Below are 25471 nucleotides of genomic sequence, written 5' to 3' on the forward strand. Positions count from 1 at the left end.
GATGATGACTAACACCTTTGCGGGAGATAAAACAAATACTACCCTGAATGATAATCTGAATCAGCAGGAACTTGAGCCTTTTAGCATAGTTTCCATGTCTTTAGACCCTACATTAATGGCTATTGGGTCTGGAAAAGTATAACTCTGTGTGGCACCATTAATATCATTCCTGAAATACTACAGGTAAAATGAGATTAAATTTCTCAACCACAAAATTTTTTCTTACTAAGTCCATGAGACTACACTGCTTTTCTTTTCAAGTGTTCTTAGTATTCTTTGGTTATTATGCAAATTTTATCTTCTGACTAAAAAGACCAAATAAATGCTTTAGTTATTAGTTATTTTTTAAAACTATGTTCCTACACACAACACAAAGATAGGCATTTTGTGTGGGTATTTTGATACTAAACTTCTCAGATTAAAAATTTCCTTTTCTCTCTTTATTTAAAACACACATAACATGGCACATCATGCAAACAAGCACCAACCTCATCTTCAGAGCCTGGAACTGCTGGAGAAGAAGCGCCAACTGCTGCTGCTGCTGGGAAGACAGTGCTGCTTTCTGCTGCTGGGCCAGAACTTGCGCATACTGTTGTCTTCAAAAAGTAAAACATGGTATAACCTGTCTATCCACATTTAGTTCACTTTACAGAGACATTACAAGACAAAGTTCACCCCCCACACCAACAAAAGAAAACCCCATTGGAAATAGCTATCAAATATATTTTTATAATACTTCACAATAGTCACACCAACAGTTCTATATGTTATTCTAGAAAGAACTAAACTAATAGATGACATGCTGCTGAGTGAAAACAAAAAAATTTAAAGGAATGTAAAAAACTGGAAAACTCCTTTAGGATGTTAATAACCTTTTATCAGAAAATAAAACAGGTTCAAAATAATAGCTATTTCCACATGAAGAACTCTTTGCAAAAATAAAATCCCACTTGTATAAAAATCCTCAAATTTATACGTTTCGGCTTGGAAAATTTTAGGTTAACATTTTTTTCACTAGAACAGAGGTGGACAATTTTTTCCTGTAAAGAGCCAGACAGTAAATATTTTTGGCTTTGCAGGCCATTCACAACTACTCAATTCTACCTCTGTAGTGCGAAAGCAGTCATAGATAATACACAAACAAATGGGTATGACTCAGTTCCAGTAAAACTCTGCTTAGGAAAACAGGTAGCCATTCAGTCTGCCAACCTCTGCACCACATGATAACAAATCTTACTTCTTCCACGAAAAGGACTCACAATCTAAGTGATTCCATACCACTACTAATAGCGTAAACTTCTACTTCTTTTCTGCCTTCTCATCTACTTTTTCTCTGTGGCAAAGCTGAGCCATCCAGAGGGCAATTAATTTTTAAAATCACTGATTCTTGCTTTAGCAGTTAAATACATTGCAAAATTAGTTACGTGTCACCTTCTGCAAACTTCCAATATTCAAGAAACAAGCTAAGACCAAACTTAGGATGTATAGTGGCACTATGCCACTAGCTGGATGATTGAAGTATCCCATACACTTAGATTTCTGCTGGAAAGATGAAATTTGGGAGCATATTGCATCTGAAGGCCCTTTGGCGCTACAGGGCAGCCTACCACATTACTGCTCTTACTGTATGAGGAACTGCTGATACTGAAGGTGCTGCATCTGGTACAAGGCTGTGAGTTCCTGCTGCCGGGTCAGTCGTTCCTGGTCCAGCTCTCCCTGGGAACGAAGGGGTGGAGGAAAGAAATACCAGTAAATAAACTGAAAGAGCCTAAAAGCCATTTAGTACTTACATTCAGTACTCCTAGACTTCTTTTGCCCCACTTAACTATTAAAAAAAAAAAAAGTCAGGCACCTTTAGAAACGAAGCAGTGCCATCTAGTGGAAGAAGGTGGTGTTGGCACTTCAAGAGATTCCCCGAGGTGGGAAAAGGGTCCCTATTTTAGCTCTTCTTCTCTCTAGCCCTTGAGGCTGAACATTTTTCTGTAATCCAGAGTTCATACTATAACTAAAAAATAACCAGGGACCTCCCTGGTGGTCCAGTGGCTAAGACTCCACGTTCCAAGGCAGGAGACCAGCGTTTGATCCCTGGTTAGGGAATTATATCCCACATGCTGCAACTGAAGATCCTGAGTGCCACAATTAAGACTGGCACGGCCAAACAAATAATTTAAAAAAAATCCGTTCTCTGAATCTTAGAAGTGATTTATAAACTTGGAGATTATGTAAAAACTAGAGAAGCAGGACAAAACAGAATGGAGTAAAATTAAATGCTATGGTAAGAATTTTACAGTAGCACTAACAAATACAGGGAGCCAACGTATGTCTTCTTAAAGAGGATGAGACATTTAAAATTAAATGGAATATAAAAGAGCTTTCACAACTGTTTAACTCTCTATCCAAAAATTAGAGGTGCTTCTATTGCTTTTAATACATCACAAGTTTAAAAGTAAGGGGTAGAAAAAACTTTTTTAGCTTATATATAAAATAACATGGATGGAATTTAAATTGTGGAAGACAAAAGTAGGGGAAAAATGAAAGGTGAAATATAAGATAGAAATTAAAGCATAAGGGTGACACAGACTAAAATTAAGACAAATCATTAATGAACGGTTTATATCTTTACTGCACACTGATTACAGTCCAGAAAAACACATTTGATGTATGACTCCTTTGAGTGAGGTTCACCTGAAACTCAAGGACATTTTTCTTTCTCATTTAACTATTCATGGATAAAAGCTACAGTAGGTTAGTCGACAATTAACTTAAGGGCAAAGGCAATACCTGACAGGAAGCAGAGCTTCCCACAGTCTTTCCCCTTAGTTGGGTCTGACTGAGGCTCATCCCCTATAACTGGGAGTTAGGAAATGGATTAGAGCTAGCACGCCAAGATCCAAGAGGCCAGCTGTCAGCTCTCAAACGTGCCAGATAAAAACGCATCCCAATTTCTGAGTAGATGGTAAAAGTACAATTTACATACAATCATATAAGAATTTTTTCTGGATTTACAACAGAAATGTCAGGGTAATTCCCTAGGACTCTTCATTGCTCTGCAAACTATAGGAGGTCTCAACCCATCAGTGGACAGTGAAATTAATTATTGGGTCAAGATAAACATTTACATACTGGGGGGGGGGGGAGAAGAAACAGAAAGAATATATGTACACGGCACCAAATGTTTCATGAAACTTACTTCAGATACATCCGCAAGTTAATGAATATATGAAGCAGTAATACGAAAGTCTTCTGTTTTTTTACTATCTGCTACGGTCAAAACAATGTGACAGCCACTGTTCTCACTTATGAACTCTCTTGGCTACAGATGCTGCAAATGACTCACTCATCTTTCTCTCATAAGAACCTAACACAGCCCTGGCACAGATCCTCAATTACATAATTGGTGAATAAATCCATGGGTCTTACTGTAGAAATCCAGTGTTCAGACTAAAGATTTCTGACTATGTTCACTTAAGACTATGGCCAGCAATCAGACACTCCAACCTGGAAAATGGAAAAGTGAGGCACAGATCCAAAGGAACTCAACAGGCAGAGGCCCAGCAGCAGCTGCAAAAAAGACTTCCCCTTCAAAGGTCTCCAGCCTCAGCATACTAAAAGGGTTACATTATGATCCAATTTTTAGTTAAATATCAGTAACATATTTTAAAAGGGCTTCCCTGGGGGCTTAGATGGTAAAGAATCTGCCTAAAATGCAGGAGACTGGGGTTGGATCCCTGGGTTGTGAAGATCCCCTGCAGAAAGAAACGGCAAGCCACTCCGGTATTCAATCCACTCTGTCCATGGAGAATCCCATGGACAGCAGAGCATGGCGGGCTACAGGCCATGGGGTTGCAAAGAGGCACGTATTTTTTAAAAAGGTAAATAAATGGAGGGGAGAATGGGCCTTCTAACTAGAAGCAATGAGAAACTCTAAGTCAGTTGTGTTGAAGCACAGTAGATAAAGGTAAAAGCTCTGAAATGAACTTGGAAAGGTAAGGAGCCTAAACATGCATGAACTGGTAGGGAGGCCAAGACAAAATATTCTTCCTTTAGCACATGCTAACAGTGGAAACAGTGTCAGACTTTATTTTGGAGGGCTCCAAAATCACTGCAGATGGTGACTGCAGCCATGAAATTAAAAGACGCTTACTCCTTGGAAGGAAAGTTATGACTAACCTAAATAGCATATTCAAAAGCAGAGACATTACTTTGCCAACAAAGGTCTGTCTAGTCAAGGCTATGGTTTTTCCAGTGGTCCTGTATGGATGTGAGAGTTGGACTGGGAAGAAAGCTGAGTGCCGAAGAATTGATGCTTTTGAACTGTGGTGTTGGAGAAGACTCTTGAGAGTCCCTTGGACTGCAAGGAGATCCAACCAGTTCATTCTAAAGGAGATCAGTCCTGAGTGTTCATTGGAAGGACTGATGCTAAAGCTGAAACTCCAACACTTTGGCCACCTCATGTGAAGAGTTGACTCATTGGAAAAGACTCTGATGCTGGGAGGGATTGGGGGCAGGAGGAGAAGGGGCCGATAGAGGATGAGATGGCTGGATGGCATCACTGACTCGATGGACATGAGTTTGGGTGAACTCCAGGAGTTGGTGATGGACAGGGAGGCCTGGCGTGCTGCAATTCCTGGGGTCACAAAGAGTCGGACACGACTGAGTGACTGAACTGAACTGATAAAGCTAGTGGAGGATTCTATTATTTTAGAATGAGTGTGGGGTATGTGTGAGTGTGTTGAGAGAGAGACAGAAAGGAAGAGGAGGACAGGCACAGACATCTGAGTTTTAAAAGATCATTATAGCTACATATGTAGGCTGAGTCAGACTTCCCATCGTCATCTGGTCAATTACTTTCAAGGAACTACAGTTTCTTCTTCAAGAGACGTAACATCTAGAGCAAGTGCTTCTGGGTCTACTGTGTTCCGAGTGAGGCATAAGTTACTTACCATATGTGGAGGGGGAGCTGGTCCGGGAGAGAAAGGAACCCTTCCCCACATTTTCATGATATCACCAAGAGGCTGGAAGCTTTCATCACATGCTCTCTTTACCAACAAAGACATAGTGAAATAGCCAGCCTGAAACCATTCTGCCATCTCCTGATTATTGAAGGGACCTATAATAACAATAATTAAACAGAAGGGCAATAAAAATCCTTTCAAGCTAAAAAGGAAAAAAATATTTCCTGGGTCTGATCCTCACCCAGATAGAGGTTAACAACTTGTTTCAGGTGACTCCTGATCATAATTTATCAGGAAAAGTGGTGAACAGACTTCAAACTAATAAAATACTACAGAAACAATTTAGAAATAAGCCTTATGTATATACATCCTAATTTCTCAGCAGTGTTTTAACTATTTTAAAGAGCATAATTGTCTCCAACTTGCTCAGTCTCTAAAGCTCATTTCAGAAAAGCATTCACACTGAAAGAGTGAGTATTTGTTAGATCTGGTATCACACAGGCACAGAGAATATAAACATGCATGGCTGAATATGCTCTTCTCCAATTTTCATTTCCCGTCAGAGCTTGTTGGAAGTTGGGCAAACTATAAACAATAATTAAATTAAGAAAGATGACCAATTTTTTATTATTTATCTGAGGTAAGACTAAATTGGGCCTTGGTAAGAGGGAAAAAACTAACATTTTCTGGATCTTTTACAATAAGAAATAACCAAATACTTTATACATAAAATTAATGAACACACTCTGATCAATAACTAGTGATTCAGGAAGTATTTGTTGCTGTTGTTCAGTTGCCAAGTCATGCCCACTCTTTGAGAGCCCATGGACTACAGCACGCCAGGGTTCCCTATTCTTCACTATCTCCCTGGGTTTGATCAAATTCATATCCAGTGAGTCGGTGATGCTCTCTGTCTCATCCTCTGCTGCCCTCTTCTCCTGCCCTCAATCGTTCCCAGCATCAGGGTCTTTTCCAATGAGTCAGTTCTTCACATCAGGTGGCTGAAGTATTGGAGCTTCAGCATCAGTCCTTCCAATGAATATTCAGTGTTGATTTCCTTTAGGACTGACTGGTTTGATCTCTTTGCTATCCCAGGGATCTCAAGAGTCTTCTCCAACACCACAATTCACAAACAGCATTCTTCAGTGCTCAGCCTACTTTATGGTCCAACGCTCACATCTGTACGTAACTACTGGAAAAACCATACTTTTGACTATATAGACCTTTGTCAGCAAAGTGATGTCTCTGCTTTTTAATATGCTGTGTAGGTTTGTCTTAACTTTCCTCCCAAGGAGCAGCAACTTATAATTTCATGGATGCAGTTACTGTCCACAATGATTCTGGAGCCCAAGAAAAGAAAATCTGTCACTGTTTCCCACTTTTTCTCCTTCTATTTGCCATGAAGTGATGGGACTGGATATCATGATCTTCGTTTTTTGAATGTTGAGTTTTAAGCTGGCTTTTTCACTCTCCTCTTTCACGTTCATCAAGAGGCTCTTTAGTTCCTCTTTACATTATACCATTAGAGTGGTATCATCTGCCTATCTGAGGTTATTTCTCCCAACAATCTCGATTACAGCCTGTGAATCATCCAGCCTGGTAGGGATGTACTTTGCAAAGAAGTTAAATAAACAGAGTGACAATATACAGCCCTGTTGCACTCCTTTCTCAATTTTGAACCAATCTGCTGTTCCATGTAAGGTTCTAACTGCTGCTTCTTGGCTTGCATGCAGGTTTCTTAGGAGACAGGTAAGGTGGTCTGATAGTCCCATCTCTTCGAAGAAGTTTCCAGTATTCTGTGATCCACACAAAGGTTTTAGCATAGTCAGTGAGCAGAAGTAGATGTTTTTCTGGCTTTTCTGTGCTTTCTCTATAATCCAGTGAATGTTGACAATTTGATCTCTGGTTCCTCTGCCTTTTCTAAGCCCAGCTTGTACATCTGAAAGTTCTCAGTTCACATACTGCTGAATCACAGCTTGAAGAATTTTGAGCATAACCTTACTAGCATGCAAAATGAGAGCAACTGTACAGTGGTTTGAACATTCTTTGGCATTGCCTTTCTTTGGGATTGGAATGAAAACTGATGTTTTCCAGTCCTGCGGCCACTGCTGAGTTTTCCAAATTTGCTGGCATATTGAATGCAGCACATTAACCATATTATCTCTTAGGATTTGAAATAGCTCAGCTGGAAATCTATCACTTCCACTAGCTTTGTTTGTAGTGATGCTTCCTAAGGCCCACTTGACTTCACACTTAAGGATGTCTAGCTCTAGGTGAGTGACCACTCCATCATGGTTATCCCAGTCATTAGGACCTTTTTGTATGGTTCTTCTGTATATTCTTGCCACCTAGTCTTAATCTCTTCTCTGTTAGGTCCTTAATGTTTCTGTCCATTATTATGCCCATCCTTGCATGAAATGTTCCCTTGGTTATCTTCAATTTTCCTCAAAGAGATCTCTAGTCTTTCCCATTCTACTGTTTTCCTCTACTTCTGTGCACTGTTCATTGAAGAAGGCCTTCTTATCTCTCCCTGCTATTCTCTGGAACCCTGCATTCAGTCGGGTGTATCTTTTCATTTTCCCCTTGCTTTCTGCTTCTCTCCTTTCCTTAATTATTTGTAAAGCCTCCTCAGACAACCATTTACCTTCTTGCATTTCTTTTTCTTTGGGATGGTTTTGGTCACTGCTTCCTGTACAATGTTATGATCCTCTGTCATCCATAGTTCTTCTGGCATTCTACCAGGTCTAATCCCTTGAATCTATTCACCACTTGCACTATAAAATCATAAGGGATCTGATTTAAGTCATACCTGAATGGCGTAGTGGTTTTCCCTAGTTTATTCAATTTAAGCCTGAATTTTGCAGTAAGGAGCTCATGATCTGAGCCAGTCAGCTCCAGATTTTGTTTTTGCTGACTGTATACAGCTTCTCCACCTTCGGCTGCAAAGAACATAATCTGATTTCGGTATTGACCATCTGATGATGTCCATGTGCAGAATTGTCTCTTTGTGTTGTTGGAAAAGGGTGTTTGCTATAACCAGTGTGTTCTCTTGACAAAACTCTGTGAGCCTTTGCCCCACTTCATTTTGTACTCCAGGGCCAAACTTGCCTGTTACTCCAGGTATCTCTTGACTTCCTGCTGTTGTATTCTAATACCCTGTGATGAAAAGGACATCTTTTTTTGCTGTTAGTTCTAGAAGGTCTTGTAGGTCTTTGTAGAACCACTCAACTTCAGCTTCTTCTGCATCAGGGGCTGGGGCACAGATTCAGATTACTCTGATGCTGAATGGTTTGCCTTGGACATGAACCAAGATCATACTGTCATTTTTGAGACTGCACCCAGGCACTGAATTTCAAACTCAGGAAATATTTACTGAATATTTACAATCATATAGGTCAGACTTTATTTTGCTGGGCTCCAAAATCACTGCAGATGGTGACTGCAGCCATGAAATTAAAAGACGCTTACTCCTTGGAAGGAAAGTTATGACCAACCTAAATAGCATATTCAAAAGCAGAGACATTACTTTGCCATCTAGTCAAGGCTATGGTTTTTCCAGTGGTCACGTATGGATGTGAGAGCTGGACTGTGAAGAAAGCTGAGTGCCGAAGAATTGATACTTTTGAACTGTGGTGTTGGAGAAGATTCTTGAGAGTCCCTTGGACTACAAGGAGATCCAACCAGTCCATATACTTTGGCCACCTCATGTGAAGAGTTGACTCACTGGAAAAGACTCTGATGCTGGGAGGGATTGGGGGCAGGAGGAGAAGGGGCCGACAGAGGATGAGATGGCTGGATGGCATCACCGACTCGACAGACATGAGTTTGGGTGAACTCTGGGAGTTAGTGATGGACAGGGAGGCCTGGCGTGCTGCAATTCATGGGGTCGCAAAGAGTCGGACACAACTGACCGACTGCACTGAACTGAATCATATAGGTCCAGGCAGGAATCTATAGCAGTAAACAAACAAAGCCCTGGAATTTCCACATCTGGAAAGGTGGAGTAGATGTTCTTTCCCCTGCTCCTGCCAAATGAAACTAAAAACTCTGAACACTGGATATAAAACAAACAAAGACTCTGTAAGGTAGAGACAAGGCAGGAGGCTGACTAGAAGCCTTTAGCAAGACTGACAGAGATTAAAACAGAAATGAACAAGTTATTAACTTCAAGAATGAAACTGGAGATTACCACAGAATCTGAAGATATTAAACAGGTAACAGAACCCTCATCAAAATAAGATGAGGGAATAAGAACAGAATACTCTACATGCATAAATTCAGATGATATGGACCAATTGATCAAAAAAACATAAACTATCACAATTCACTCGCATCGAATAGATAACTTAATAAACAGTCCTGTAACTATCAAGATTTTTGAATTTGTAATTTTTATATTCCAAATGGAAAATTTTACCAAACATTTAAACAATTAACACCCTGTGGCAAACATATGGATGTTTCTCAAAAAAAAAAAAATAAGAACAGAACTACCATATGACCCAGCAATTCCATTCTTGGGTATACATGTCTGAAATAAAACAAAAACACTAATTCAAAAAAAATGTGCATCCCAATGTTTACAGCAGCATTATTTACAATTGCCAAGATATGGAAGCTACCTAAGTGTCTGTCAACAGATAAACGTATAAGGAGGATGTGGTATATATATACACAAAGGCACGCTCTGCTGTGTGCTATGTGCTAAGTTGCTTTAGTCATGCTCAACTCTGTGCAACCCTGGACTGTGGCTTGCCAGGCTCCTCTGTCCATGGGATTCTCCAGGCAAGAAAACTGAAGTGGGTTGCCATGCCCTCCTCCAGGGGATCTTCCTGACCCAGGGACTGAACCCATGTCCCTTGCATCCACCTGCATTGGCAGGTGGGGTCTCTGCCAACAGCACCACCTGGGAAGTCCATAATGGCATGTTACTCACTCATAAAAAAAAAAGAATGAAATTTTTCTATTTGCAAAAACATAGATGGACTGGTAAAATCAAAGACAAACAAACACTATATGACACTTATATGCAGAATCTAAAGAATACAACTAAGCAGAAAAACAGCCAAAAAGAAACAGACTCATAGACAGGAAGAACAAATTAGTGGTTACGAGTGGGAAGAAGGAAGGGGGGAAGGAACAAACAAGAGTAGGAGGTTAAGAAGTACAAACTAACAAAGCAAAAACCACACACACCCCAAGGATTAACCCCAGTTCCAAACAATGTTGTCCATAAAACAGAAGGGGAAGAAATAATTGCTAGTTCATTTTATGAAGCTAGCATTATCTTGATTAAAAAAAAAAAAAAAAAACTACAAAATATTCTTTAGGAATGGAGATACATAAATCCCAAACAATTTATCACTAAGATTCAGCAATTATAATTACATACTATGACCAAATAGTTTATTCCAAGGGTGAAAATCTGATTCAAGATTCAAAAACCAGTCAATGTAATCTACCATACTGAACTGGGTAAAAGAAAAAGCATTTGACAAAACCCAATACCCAATCATGATAAAAAGCTCTCAAAATAAAGTGCACTTCCTTAACCAGATAAACAGCACCTAAAAACTCAACAGTTATCATGACCCCTTAATTATTATTAAAGTTCCCCCTAAGACAGAAAAGTAGGATAAATAAAGCAAGTCTGTCTGCTCTCACCCCTCTTACTTAACAGTTTGGAATATACAGTAACGCAACAAAAGGAAAGAGGCTTAACAGACTGGAAAGGAAAAAAGAAAGCCATCCCTATCTGCAAATGACAGCAGTCTACATAGAAAATCTATGGACTCTAACAAAACAACTCCTAGCACTAACAAAAGAGCTCAGTAAGGTCACAGAATACACAAACCTCTAAAATGCAATTCTACACAGTAGCAATAAACACTGAAATACAGCAAGATTTACAACTGCTCAAAAAGTCATATACTTAGGTAAAAATTTAATAAAATATGTACAGAATCTATACTGAAAATTACACAGTGCTGATGAAAGAAATTAAAGATCTAAAAAAACTGAGAGACATACCATGTTCATGGATGGGAAGACTGAACATGGTGAAGATTGTCAATTCTCTTCAAAATGATAGAAGTTTAACACAATCCCTATATGGCAACCTATTCCAGTATCCTCGCCTGGAGAATCCCATGGACAGAGGAACCTGGAGGGTTACAGTCCACAGGTTTGAAAAGACTTGGACACGACTGAAGCAACTTAGCACACACGTATACACTATTAAAATCTCAACAAGATTTCTGGTATATATAAATAGGATTACTCAAAAACTTATATGGAAAAGCAAATTAGAAAAAAAGAAGTCAGGAGGAACCAGTATACCCAATTTCAGGACTCACTTTACAGCTATGATAATCAAGACTACACAGTATTGGCTGGAGGGACAAACACAAAGATCAAATAAAGAATAAAGAAACCAGGGAATTTCTGGCAGTCCAGTGGTTAGGGCTTTGTGCTACTGCTGCAGGGGCAGATGTTCAATCCCTAGTTGGGAAACAAAGATCCCATAATCCATGCAGCATGGCCAAAAGAGAAAAAGAAAAAAGAACCCAGAAATAAACCGACACAAATAAATATGTTCAACGAAATCTTGAAGGAAGTACAAGAACAATTCAGGGAGGAAAGACAGATAGAAAAAAGACAGAGAAAAAGGCACGAGTACAGCTGGATATTCACAGGCAAAAAAAAATTAAAATCTTGACCTACGTCACATACCTTATATAAAAATTAACTCAAAATGGAATACCAACTTAAGTACAAAACATAAAGCTATAAGTTGGGAGGGGGAAAGGGATAAAATCTTTGAGATGTGTTCAGCAAAGAGTTCTTAATTAAACCAAAGCACAACCCATAAAAGAAAAAAGGTATTCATAATCAATTGCACTTCATCAAAATTTAAAACTTTTGTTCTGTTAAAGACTATTCAGAGCCTGTTCTGAATCTTGACTGTATCAGTGTCAATATCCTGGGTGTGATATTGTTAAAGTTTTGCAAGAGGTTACCACTGGGGTAAACTGGGTAAATGGTACATAGACTCCCTGTATTATTTCTCACAACTGTTTGTAAAGCTATAATTATCCCAAAATAAATATAATTAAAATACATACCTATATATGTTTTAATTAAAACATTCTACAGGCATGCAAATTCAGATAATCAAAAAATATACACAGTGCCATGCAGTGATAGATACTATAAGGAAGAATAAAGCAGGGGAGGGGGACTGAGGATAGAAAAGAAATTATGATGTTAAAGAGAGGTAACAGTCAACAATGAAATTCAGGTTACAAGCAAAAACTTCAAAATGCAGAAATGAAAAATCAGCAGATATTCTTCACAACACACTCTCCGCATTCTAACCTAACTTACATACCATACACATACTTTAAGCAATTAGTTTAAAATATGGTACCCTTTTCAAATATTTTAAATATTTCTTTTGTCATTTATGATATCAACTCCATTTCAGTGAAACATTCAAACAAGCTTTTCCAAGATGATTGCCATCATCTTTTTTAATAAGGTGCCTAAAATACAGTGAATGTATGAAACTCAACTGCCCAGTCAATAGCTGGCATGCCAGAAATGAGGGAGTCTTAAGTATACTGACTATTCCCCGCCCCATCATATTAGTGATCACAATCTGCCTTGTATTCAAATTATTTTCACTGGACTCCCTCCCATCATTGAAATGTAAAGTACTAAGGAGGGAACCTATTAATGAAACATCTATACAAAAGAAGAAAGCCTGTAGCGCTGACTTTTGTTCTACAATTACACAAATTAATGTTAAATAACCACCATGCTTTTGAACTGTGGTGTTGGAAAAGACCCTTGAGAGTCCCTTGGACTGCAAGGAGATCCAACCAGTCCATCCTAAAGGAGATCAGTCCTGAATATTCACTGGAAGGACTGATGCTGGGAAAGACTGAAGGCAGGAGGAGAAGGGGATGACAGAGGATGAGATGGCTGGATGGCATCACCAACTCAATGGACTTGAGTTTGAGCAAGCTCCGGGAGTTGGTGATGGACAGGGAAGCCTGGCATGCTGCAGTCCACAGGGTCGCAAAGAGTTGGACACGACTGAGTGACTGAACGACTGAATCACCATCTTAGAGAATCTGGAGGTAATGGCATACTTCTCTACTTAGAGGAGAATGGAACAACCTACCTTGAATCTCTCCCTGAGGATCTTTGTAATACCACTTCTGCATTGCTTCATGCATCAGTGGAATTGAGAGTCCCTTAGCTCTGTGTTCTTGCAACTTTGATGCCAGTCTCTCATCATCTAGTGCACTGTCTTGGAGATAAGCCACCATTTTCTCAGCTTGCTAAGAGAAAAAATTAAAAAATGAACTGTGGAAACAAATGATCCTAAATTAATACTTGTACACACAACTGTCTGTCTCTTTTGGACTACCTGATCTGTGAGAGGCACTGTGCAAAGGACACAGCAGGCAACAATTCATCCATCCAATAATGCCATGAAATAGGTACGATCCTCATTTCACAAAGGGGGAAACTTTGTGAACTAAGGCAGGTTCAGGGGGATCAAGTCTTGCTTAAGGTTTCAAAATTATCAAGAAAACTCAAATGAGACTAAAACTGGAACAGATCAAAATCTAAGCATCTTATCAACACACTTAAGAGTGCCATTTAAACAAATAATCCTAAATTATACAAACTAAATCTGCAAAAACATGTGCTAATAGATCAAAAAGCTCAATTATAATACATTACAAATAAAATCTTTTACAAGTTTTTATTCCTTTCTGCAATACTTCCTGCCACCAACTACTGTACCCTGAAGGAAAGAGAATTTCCTCTGTAGAAAGCAAGCTATCATTTACCTTACATATAAGCAGCAGTATATAAAAACGTTAGGGAACTCTAGAGACATCAGTATGATGGTATTTCTGTTTTCCCTGTTACACTTCAGGCGAAAAATATAGACGATACAGTGCCTATCCACAGCTGCTTGTATTTGCCATTTCTGGCATTCCATTAATTTCCAAAAAGAAAAAAGAAAAGGAAACAGCTCAGGGCAACCTCAGAAGAGCAAAAAATAACCTGACTTAATGACTACTACATAGCAGAAACTTAAAAGCATGAAATGACTTGAAAGACAATTACTCATACAAATAAATACTAGATGTAAAAACAAGTTTTTCAGTACACAAAATCTAGTGCACAAAAGTTCCATTTCTGAATATTCATTTAATGCTTTTCAATTTTTATGGCAGTTCTCGAGGAAAGAAAGAATTATGTGACTTGTACCTGCTCCAAGTGTTTGAGACCCTCTTCATCATCTGGCTCTGTGGGAACACTGCCCATTCCAGGAGCACCAACGACTGGCGTCTCCACTGGCCGGAGGGCAGGACTAGGGCTGGGGACAGGAGGAGGGAGGATGAGGAGCGGAGAGGCTGTATCTGCAGGAATCTGCGACAGGGGCTGCTGGACATCAGGAACCACTTCTAGAGAAAAAAAATGTAGACAGATGAAAATCCTCTAAAAGAGACTCTTGGAAAGAATAACAAGCATCAAGTTGAGCAGCTTGCTAAATGGGCTCAACAGATTTGTGAACCATGTCATGAATACTGCTGCTACTTCTTATGGAGAAGTGTGTATTCCTCCCCAGAATGATGAATTACCTCCATAGGGTGACAACAAGTAAGATTAAAACGTACCCAGAAAGGGCTTCTGCAATGCCATACTGTGTCACTAGAGTATCTACCCAATAGTTACAGGTCTACCTCTTGAAAACAAACAGAATTAGTCCAATCCCTTCTTTACATCATGTCTCTGAGCTGTAAAGACAGTAAACAGCACTGCATCTCCTCAAAGACACCATATCTCAGCATGTGAAAGAGAAAGTCGCTCAGTCGTGTCCAATTCTTAATGACTCCTTGGACTATACAGTCCACGGAGTTCTCCAGGCCAGAATACTGGAGTGGAGCCTTTCCCTTCTCTAGGGGATCTTCCCAACCCAGGGATGGAAACCAGGTCTCCCACATTGCAGGCGGGTTCTTTACCAGCTGAGCTACAACGGAAGCATAAAAACCTTTATTAAAAACATCTGCAATTACTTTGAATAATTACCTATTTCGACTTATAATGACCATAATTCAACACATTCTGCAGGGTAACAAAAAGTTCACTGGGTCTACCCGTACAGAGCAGGAGGTTCTTCACAATAAGAGTAAAGACTACAAAAGAGGTTCTGTCTTGGTTCCTATTTCTAACCTCTCAGTACTCAGGCTCTTGAGGAGGAAAGGGGGATGGAAGTAATTAGATACAACAGTAGTTTCCTCTTTGAAATCTTGTTTGTTCAATTACAACAAGCTTCTCCAAATTCTTTGACAGACTTCTTAAAAGGACAGTGTGACGTCTATACAACTTTCTCTACTTCACCACCACCCATACCAGCTATAAGGTAACTTCCACTTCCAACAGCCGAAAGCTTCTCTCCCAAAGATAAGCATTCACCCAAAGTGTTCAAACACAATGGTTTTTCCTAGTCCCCATCACTGAACCTTAGGTCTGACATTATCTTCCCAATTCTAAACTGGAACGTTCTCCTTCCTTCCTTTTCCTGCACTCTTCTTCTTGCCGTGCCAAGATTTTTCTCTGGCTCCTCTATCTACCCTCTAAAAATAGGGATTACCCAGGTACTGTTCTCAGTCCACTTCTTCTCACTCCTAACAGTGCATGTAATCTTTTAAATGTTCATTCTCTCTGTGGCCCAGAACTCGTCCCATTGAGCTACAGTCCCCTCACTCTCAACTGCTCTCTGGCCATCTCTACTGAATTTCTCACCAACACCTCAGACTCCATGTTCATAGCCTGAATTTGTTGTCTCCCCTCCCAAATGTGCTCCTCAAAACTTCCACTCTTTTTCTATTAAGGATACCCTAGATAGCATATTCAAAAGCAGAGACATTACTTTGCCGACTAAGGTCCATCTAGTCAAGGCTATGGTTTTTCCAGTAGTCATGTATGGATCTAAGAGTTGGACTGTGAAGAAAGCTGAGGGCCGAAGAATTGATGCTTTTGAACCGTGGTGTTGGAGAAGACTCTTGAGAGTCCCTTGGACTGCAAGGAGATCCAAACAGTCCATTCTGAAGGAGATCAGCCCTGGGAGTTCTTTGAAAGGAATGATGCTAAAGCTGAAACTCCAGTACTTTGGCCACCTCATGCGAAGAGTTGACTCACTGGAGAAGACTTTGATGCTGGGAGGGATTGGGGGCAGGAGGAGAAGGGGACGACAGAGGATGAGATGGCTGGATGGCATCACTGACTTGATGGACGTGAATCTGAGTGAACTCCGGGAGTTGGTGATGGACAGGGAGGCCTGCCGTGCTGCGATTCATGGGGTTGCAAAGAGTTGGACACGACTGAGCGACTGAACTGAACGGAAATCCTCTCACACACCTCATTCATCTTTGACTCTTCCTTCCTCCTTGCCCTAATAAACAACAAGCAGTAACTATGTCCTGTCAATTTCTACTGTGAAATCTCATCTGCCACTTCCTCCCCTTCCAAGTGCACTGCTCAGGACACCAACTGGTCACAGAGCAGCCCTCTGTCAACACAATCTACCCTCACACACAGCTTTCAAATATATGTTCCAACCATGTTTCCCACCAGCCGCCTTTTCACATCTCATACTTCATCTAAATAAAAACAGAAGTTGATTTCCTGCCCATGCTTGGATCAGCCCCATTTCCTCACTGTAGCTTTCACTGCAACCTACTACTGGAATGCCCTCTCCTAATTCATCCTGCTAAACCTAACTCCAAATTCTACTTATTATTTTAAGACAAGTTCAAAGACACTTACTTCCTGATTATTCCAGGAGTGTGCCAATCATGAATTCATATTTTGGTCCTAGGTTACTGATATGCACATGCTTTATTTCCCCTATAAATTGTTAAGTCCAGAGTTTCAATCCTCAATGCACATTTATGCAGCTTTCCCAAAAGATACATGTCTAGACCCCATCCTAAAACGTCCTAAAATAAGGCCCCACATGTGTACACTTAGAAGTATGAACCACAAATAATTTCGAGGCATAGCATAGCTGAAAAATTACTACTACAAATGAAAGAGGTCTCAAAATGTGCAAGTCCCATGGTACCTGATATATACAGTAGAGATTCAAATACTTGCTGAATTCATTCATTTAGCTTTGTTACAAACATTAAAAAAATGGAAGGAAAAAAAAAAATCCTTGGTTCAAGCTCTCAAAATAGTATTTACTGGGCAAGAGTAAGAACAAACAGTTCTTCATAATGTTGTTTTTCAGAAACAGTGCTGGCTGTTTAAGGAGAAGACACCTAACCTAGCTTGGGACTTTGGGGTGGGAGAGTTTCAGGCACAGAAAACAGCATATGCTAAGGCACTATGCTAAGACACAAAGGCAAGAGAACAAGGCACATTTCAGGACTAATAGGTTGTGAAGCTGACGAATAGAGTACAAAGTACACAGAGAGTTTAGTGCTGAAACTGCAGAGGCAGGGCAGATGCTAGATCACCCGAGGTTCTCATAGGCCAAGTTAACAGGCATGAATTTTCATGGTGAAAGTGAAAGGTGCTCGGTCGTATCTGACCCTTTGCAATACAGTCCATGGAATTCTCCAGGCGAGAATACTGGAGTGGATAGCCTTTCCCTTCTCTAGGGGATCTTCCTGAACTAGCGATCAAACCCAGATCTCCCTCATTTGCAGGTGGATTCTTTACCAACTGAGCCACAACGGAAGCCCAAGAATACTGGAGTGGGTAGCCTATCCTATCTCCAAAGGATCTTCCCGACCCAGGAATTGAACCAGGGTCTCCTGCCTTGCAGGCAGATTCTTTACCAACTGAGCTATCAGGGAAGCCCTAATTTTCATTGTGAATAAATCAATTACCTTTCCATATCAGGTATTACACTGCCATTTTTTAGTACATACAAAAAGAAACATGGAAATGAACATTAATACTGCCTGTTAAGGTGTACGAGCAACTTAAAATCAATACAGTAACACTGGAAAAGGAGATATACTTTAAGCTTATTCTCTAGCAAAGGTGATGGGTCTTCCACAGAGTTATCTTGGCCTCTTTGAAACAATGGCATTATGGCCTGTCATCTGGACACATACACAGCCATTACATAAAAGGAATCTGATACAGAAATCAAACTACTGCAGAGGATCCCAAATCCAGTTTGCTTGACTAATACCAGGGTGGTTGTATCCCTAGGAAGTGATAGTACCTTGCTGCTTCTAATTGTTTTGATGAATTCTGGGATAGCTACACAGGGGAAGCAGTGTTTGAGTAGGCTGACTGGTAAAATGGGCTTCCCCTGTGACTCAGTGGTAAAGAATCCGCCTGCAAAGCAGGAGATTCCCGTTTGATCCCTGGGTCAGGAAGATCCCCAGGAGTATGGCATGACAACCCACTCCAGTATTCTTGCCTGGAGAATCCCATGGACAAAGGAGCCCGGCAGGCTATAGTCTATAGGGTCTCACAGAGTTGGACCCAACGAGGGACTGAGCATGCACACACACACAGGTAAAATAACCTACTCCAATAATCCACCACTAGGAGCAGTTCAAAGAGGCAAAACCGAAGCCTATCATATCATTTAATCACCAGTCCCAGCAACGTCCAAGTCTGGCTTGCTGACTCTCATAAATACATACCATCCCCCCTGCTGGACACTTTGGTTGATAGACTATTTTCTGTCCGACTCTCTTCTTCAGCTTTTTCCATTTGCTCAGTTTTGGATTCCTCTTTCCTCTCAAACTGTGGTGCTTCCTGAGGTTGGTCTGAAGGAGAACCTGGTCTAGCAGATGAAGAGGAGGTCTGGGGCGTTTCATCACTAGCTTCTGCAATAGGAAGCAATCTTAAATTAACAACTTAGGAAACTTAGTTTGATTAAAAATAAAGGGCAAAATGAGCCTTACCAACTCCTATTCTGTCTGTCTTCTCTGTCTCCTTCTTATTTGTCTTATCAGGTTCTTTGGCTTCTTCATTATGGCTGCCCTCAGAGTCGGAGCACTCCTCCCCTTCTTCTACAGGTCGGAAGTCCATCTCTTGCTCTTCTGGAATAGGCTCTTTCTGTACTTTCTGTAGGGAGAAAATAAAGCCAAAGATGAACAGCATATTTGGATTTGGAAAAAGGTCAGTCCCTGTGATAATATTTAAAACAAATTTCTTACCTTCAGAGAGAGGAACGCACCAGATGAGTCAAATGTGCCCATTTCCTCTTCAGCATCCTCCAAGCACCACTCAGGCAAGCTATCCCTGTCATCATCTATGCTTCCACTGCCGGAGCGCACCCTTCGGTAACCCCGTTCATCATCCCGATCTCGAAAATCAAACTCAAACCTTCGCCGACGTTCCATGTGTTCCCGCCAGCCTGCAGAACGAGGGCCATCTGGGATGAGGAGGAGGACACAAACCTTAGAGAAGTTTTATGACAGTATTCGAAAGAGAAAACCATGGACAGGAAACAAAGGAGAAAATTACAACTGACAGCTAATGCAAATGGATCAACCTATAAAGAGAAAAGTAGGAAATGAAGCAAACAAAACGAAGCTTAAAGTTCACTATTATATTCTATGTACCCTCAGTAAGTGACAACAGTAGCTATCTTCATAAACTACTATCACAACATACTCTAAGGCTTTTAAAGATAAACTTAGAGGAAACCACTTTTAAAGGACAGTTCTTCAAAGTATCTACTTTTAATAAGCTCTAGAACTGAATGTCTGACTGAAATGTTGATCAGTCATTCATGCGGCCCACTCCTAGCCTAGACTTAGGCACTGGATATCCTTCCATCCTGAGTCCATGCATGCTCCCCCTTTGCTAAGTCTTAAATCATTTTCTTTCTTCTGATGAAAATATCATTCTTTATGGATAAGATCAGCCCCCTTGATAATATAACAATATCCACGACATGATGCTATTATGTCAGTTCTTAATACCAGGCTCATCATGTCCACCCACTAGCCTCAGGATCCCACTGGTAATTCTGATTCCTCCCCACTTCCCAAAACAGTCATGAAATTAGAGCACTGACATGTCATATCTGGCCCACTATCCCAATTATATAGTTTATGAAACAAAACCTCTGCCAGGAGAAGTAACCTGCATAACAAAGGAACTGGAATCCAATCCTGCATCCTTTACTGCTCTTTCCAGAGTAACAGGCTTACTTTCCTTTCCTTTTTCTCTCATCTCTTAACTCTCTCTAGGGAGTTTTAATTTCCGTGGAATACCCCCAGGGACATTCCTAAATCCACCCTTGCATATTACTTAGAACATCTACTTTCCAACAGAAAACAACTGCCCAAGGAGAAAAGATCTAAGTAAAAAAACAAACAAACAAACAAACAAAAAACAGGTGCGGGGGGAGTCCTCTTGTTAACACTGACAAATCTGAATCTAAGAGAGTCTTAAAAAGAGATGCAAATTTTATCCTATTATGATTTTATATCCTTGACTGCTTTCTCCGAGGGAGATACGCAAAAAAAAAAGGAGGTCAAAGTTAAATGTTACTGTACTCTTGAGGCCCAATTTGCTAAAACCTGTGATCTAAAAATCAAACTGAAAACCAAAGGGCAAAATGTTAAAATATCAAATACAGGTAGCATCTTATAAGATTCTTAATGTGAAAGTGTGAAAGTGTTACTCACTCAGGCATGTCTAACTCTTTGTGACCCCATGGACTGTAGCCCACCAGGTCCCTCTGTTAAAGATATTCTCCAGGCAAGGATACTAGAGTGGGTTGCCATTTCCTTCTCCAGGGGATTTTCTGCAACCAGGGATTGAACCCAGGTCTTCTGCACTGCAGGCAGATTCTTTTTTTACTGTCTGAGCCACCAGGGAAGTCCCATAAGTCACTTACAAAAAGGGAAGAAAACTTTATTCTTCCACTTCCCACACTTTACTTACAACAACAAAACACAATTTATTGCCTCCTATGAAAATGAAGGAGTTTTATAACCAGATTGTCTAAATGTAACTAGAGCCATTATCCCAAAGAAGTATTCATGATCAAAAGCTGAATTCCAGAGCGCGCTGTCTGCTGCTCTCGTTTCTAAGTATGCACTGCGATAGGAATCTATCCTTCTAGGCATGTGGCTCATGTTTCCCTCTAAGTTTCCTAAGCTCACCTCCCAGAGCGGGTGCTCTGCTGTCCTTAATGCTCCCAATTCCATATGTTCCCAGCTGTGAGATGTACTTTAATAAAACTACACCCTATAATTGCTTTGTTGTCTTAAATAGTTAATAAAATTTTATTCATGAAACTAAATGTAGCAGATAAGGCACATCTATAGCTTATTAAGACTGACCACTGCTTTACAGACCTTAAATCTGAACTAAATTATGATACTATTTTCTTAAGTCAAAATCACTGTATTTAAAATTTTAATCAAATCTAATAAAAGGTTAATTAAAATATTAAGATAGTAACTAATAACAACTGATATAATCAGACTTGCTTTTAATACGCTGGGTTAAAAAAGTAGATTTTTTTAATGCATATTTATACTGTTCAGCCCCCATATATCTTTATGTCACACAAACTGTCTTTTTAAAATAAATGGTAATACATTCTTTTAATAAAGAACTGAAAATTACCAAGTTGATGACAAAACTGATGTGAAAGTCAAATTTCACTGGAAAGAAAGATTTACAAAAGATAGGAGACAAAAAAAAGAGGCAATATATATCCAAAATCTAAGCTCTTGGGTGAGGTGGTTAAGTGGCAGAATATAACACTGATGTTTTACTTTTAACTCACTTTAATAGAATGAACATTAGACGTTCGGGCTCAGAAACACTGTTCATCTTCCAAAACATTCACCTTGTTTGTTTTTGATCAGCTGGAATTTTCTTCTCACTCAGCCCAGTTCCCGTCCATTCTTTCACTGAATGTTTGTTGGGAACATAGTCTACAAGCCCCTCTGCTTACAGGCAAGCTCAGCACAAAATCCCATAATGCCCTGAAGAGAACTCTTAAGATCTGGTTGCCCAGGACACAGACTGATAAGAACTGCCTAGATAACTGTGATGCAAACAATGCCCACTAATGACAGAAGTCTCTCTCAAGAGGTAGCCAGTGAGGAGCTGAGGTAAAAGGATTATGGCTCTATCCAATGATTAGTTTCACCAAGTTTCCACCTATCCACAACTCCATAAAGGACCCTAAAGACCAGTTATAATGTTTACTCAGGCCAATGATTTGTTAATCAACTTCTTTTAAATAAATGAAAACAGTTTACATTTTATCAGTTCAGTTCAGTCACTCAGTTGTGTCCGACTCTGAGACCCCATGGACTGCACTAACTCCTGGAGCTTACTCAGACTCACATCCATCGAGTCGGTGATGCCATCTAACCCATCTCATCTGTCGTCCCCTTCTCCTGCCTTCAATCTTTTCCAGGATTACGTTATTATATCTTCCTCTATTAAAGTAAGCTTCCTTGGCATACAGTCAGTACATAAAATAATGTTATGCATGTGAAATTCAAAAGACATGTACACACTCTTTGTATGCTTCAGTTCTGCATGACCCAAGATTCAAACTGCAGGGGCATCTGACGATCATGAGGCATGGAATCAGCACTTGGGTAGGGAACGAACTTTGACACAAAGCACCAGTGTCTTCAATTACCAGCATATCTAATGCCAGGAAGAACAGTTTGAAGCCTTCTTAAGAGTCAAACAGAAGAACTTACAAAACCACTAATCATGACTATTCTCTCTCCTTTTTCTAAAGTTAGAGGGACAAAAGGATAAACTTATGCTTTTGCTTCTGACCGAGGTTTAAAGTTTATTCTTCAAATAAGAAATCACATTTTCAGAACAAAAAAAGAATAAATCCTTTCTTATGCAGAGAAAAAAAAACTCACTTCAGGGAGAGCACGTATTCCTAAGCAAGCATAAAATTACCACATTAAAAAGCATGCTGAAAAAAGATTCAGAGACTTAGATAAACCAAATGAAATCCTCTCTCATTTTCACAGTTAAGGGCAGGTGCTTTCCATTAAACCACACTGCCCCAGAAAAAAAAAAAAAGTGACTTTTTCTAATCAACTGAACAGGTGTGGGGAATTTTTATGTTAAATGTTTTATGTGGTAACAAGACTGAGTGTGACAACATAAACATGTCTTTTTTACTGGTTTAGGTTTTCTACTTTATTCTTAAGAATTCCTGCAAAATCCCTGTTTCCTTGGGTCCCCGAGTGCTTCTGCTCAACAGGGTTCTTACCGGGGCTGTGGGGCCGCCACCTTTCTCCATCCCTTCTCGATCCAGCTAGTCGCCAGCCTCCATCTTCATCTTCTCCATTCTGTTCCTCTCTGAAAATACGCCAATTTTCACTCTCTGATCGTATAAATTCATGCTTTCTTCCCACTGACACTGGTCCGCCTTCCTCAAAATTTGGTCTCCCTGTAAAGAAATTGAGTAACCGTAAGCCTCAGCCAGCAAGGATTTTAAAAACAGACTTAACTGCTCGAATCAAGCTTTTCTGCAAATATGTCCCTCTCAATGTTCAGGCAGTAGAAATAAAATATATGTGGCTATATTAGTATATTATTAGACACATTTCTTAAAGCTGAATGTTCAAAGACTGAGCAATTATTTTTCCAAACACAACTAATATGTGCTTTTTGTAAGTCATGCAGTGAAAAGTAAATCAACCGTCCCCTACACAAGATTCCTCAGAGTAACACTACCATCAACAGCTTCTTATAAAGCCTTTCAAAAATTGACCATGGTTATACTTACGCACAGCCTACCCTGGTGGCTCAGAGGTTAAAGCGTCTGCCTGCAATGCGGGAGACCCGGGTTCAGTCCCTGGGTCGGGAAGATCCCCTGGAGAAGGAAATGGCAACCCACTCCAGTATTCTTGCCTGAAGAATCCCACGGAGGGAGGAGCCTGGTAGGCTACAGTCCACAGGGTCGCAAAGAGTCGGACACGACTGAACTACTTCACTTCACTTCATAGTTACGCATGTATATACGGATTCTTCATTCACATTCCCACACTACCCTCAGACTATTACATGGACTGCTTTGTACCCTTCCTATTTTTACCTGGCAATCCTTCCTTACCGGTATATCCTTTTTTTCCCTAAGTCGTACATTACTTTTAACTATCTGATTTAGTAAATCAACGTATTTAGTATCAACTTCTATCAGTGATTCTGTCAACCTCTCTTTCATTCCAAACAGATTCTAAACTCAGAAATAGGAAGTATAAGCTACAACTTGTCATTTATTCTGGCACCCAGGACATTCATTATAGGCATACAACAAATCGCTTTTGAACAAAATTCAAAGCTAAGTTACGTCTAACTGGATACAACTCAAGAATTACATTAACAGTAAAAGAGAAACTGTTATACCTAGAGAACTAGATTGGTACTTTCAAAAGACAAAAGAAACCTAAACCATACCAATCTGTTAGTCACTGCAACTATTCCACACGTGCTAACATATGTAATTCATAACAAACTATAGAAAATTTCACATTAAAATATGTGGTTGAAAATCTAAAACATACACTGGAATCCACAGTTTATAAAAGTTACATATTCTTTCAGTGATAATCTCAATTATTTTCAACAAACTGTATTAAAGTAAAAAAAATTGTATATTTGAAAATGAGGAAATTCTGCTCATCCTCTTATATTCCATTTCACATGTATTAAAGAGTCCTTATCCTGTTTACCCAAACAGTTATTAGGTTGTTATCAAGTACTGGGTTGACCAAAAAGTTTGTTTGGGTTGTTCTATTACATGACAAAATATCTTGGAATGGGAGGGGTACAATTATTTGCTGGGAAAAATCTTATTACTGGCCAAAAAGTTCATTTGGGTTGTTCTATTACACAATAAAATATCTTGGAATGGGGGGTACAATTATTTGCTGGGCAAAATCTTATTACTATAGGCAGCCTCCAAGACAATTTCTCAACAATCCCTGTCTTCTGATCTTTGTGTAATTACCTCATCTTAAGGGTGGGCTGGACTTACTGACTTGATCCTAACACACAGAATCCAGTAGACCTGATTAAGATGTCACTTCTGATACTGAGCTAAGAACTTCCATCCTGGATGCTCTCTCTGAGGGAATCCAGCAGTCCTGCTGTGAGGCAGCCACGTGAGAAGCCCACGCTGAGGCTTGCCAACAGCCTCGTGAGTGGGTGTGGAAGTGGATCCAACCCCCATCGAGCCCTGAAATGACTGAAGCTGCACAGAAGACCCAGGCCAGACCTAAGCTAAGAGACGGAGCCAAGCTGCTTCTTCCTGGCCCACAGAGACTGAGAGAATAAATGCTTGCTGTTTTCAGCCACCAAGTTGTGGAGTAACTTGTTACACGGCCATAGTTAACAAAAACACTCAGTTAACCTATTTAATCTTTGTAACAATCCTCAGTATTAGAAATTATTTTTCCAATTTTACAGCTGAGAATATTGAGGATCAAAAAGATAACCCG

At 39.9% G+C, this 25471-nt stretch overlaps 1 protein-coding gene across 10 annotated transcripts in view; it reads right to left on the bottom strand.

The window, feature by feature from the left end:
- Positions 1–25471, bottom strand: part of GIGYF2 (GRB10 interacting GYF protein 2) — a 131732-nt gene that overhangs the window by 32372 nt on the left and 73889 nt on the right. For 6 of the 10 annotated variants that reach the window (XM_042245129.1, XM_012187476.4, XM_060399243.1 and 3 more), the window contains 9 exons: positions 23239–23418; positions 19175–19392; positions 18920–19082; positions 18656–18841; positions 14250–14446; positions 13144–13303; positions 4944–5110; positions 1625–1716; positions 489–596 (listed from right to left, as the gene is read on the bottom strand). In XM_042245129.1, coding sequence (XP_042101063.1) covers positions 489–596; positions 1625–1716; positions 4944–5110; positions 13144–13303; positions 14250–14446; positions 18656–18841; positions 18920–19082; positions 19175–19392; positions 23239–23418 — 1471 coding nt within the window. The remainder of the gene's footprint in view (positions 1–488; positions 597–1624; positions 1717–4943; positions 5111–13143; positions 13304–14249; positions 14447–18655; positions 18842–18919; positions 19083–19174; positions 19393–23238; positions 23419–25471) is intronic. The other 4 variants (XM_060399245.1, XM_004001779.5, XM_060399252.1 and 1 more) reach the window with 1 other exon arrangement.

This window comes from Ovis aries, chromosome 1 (genome assembly GCF_016772045.2).
Source record: "Ovis aries strain OAR_USU_Benz2616 breed Rambouillet chromosome 1, ARS-UI_Ramb_v3.0, whole genome shotgun sequence".
NCBI classification, from domain to species: Eukaryota; Metazoa; Chordata; class Mammalia; order Artiodactyla; family Bovidae; genus Ovis; species Ovis aries.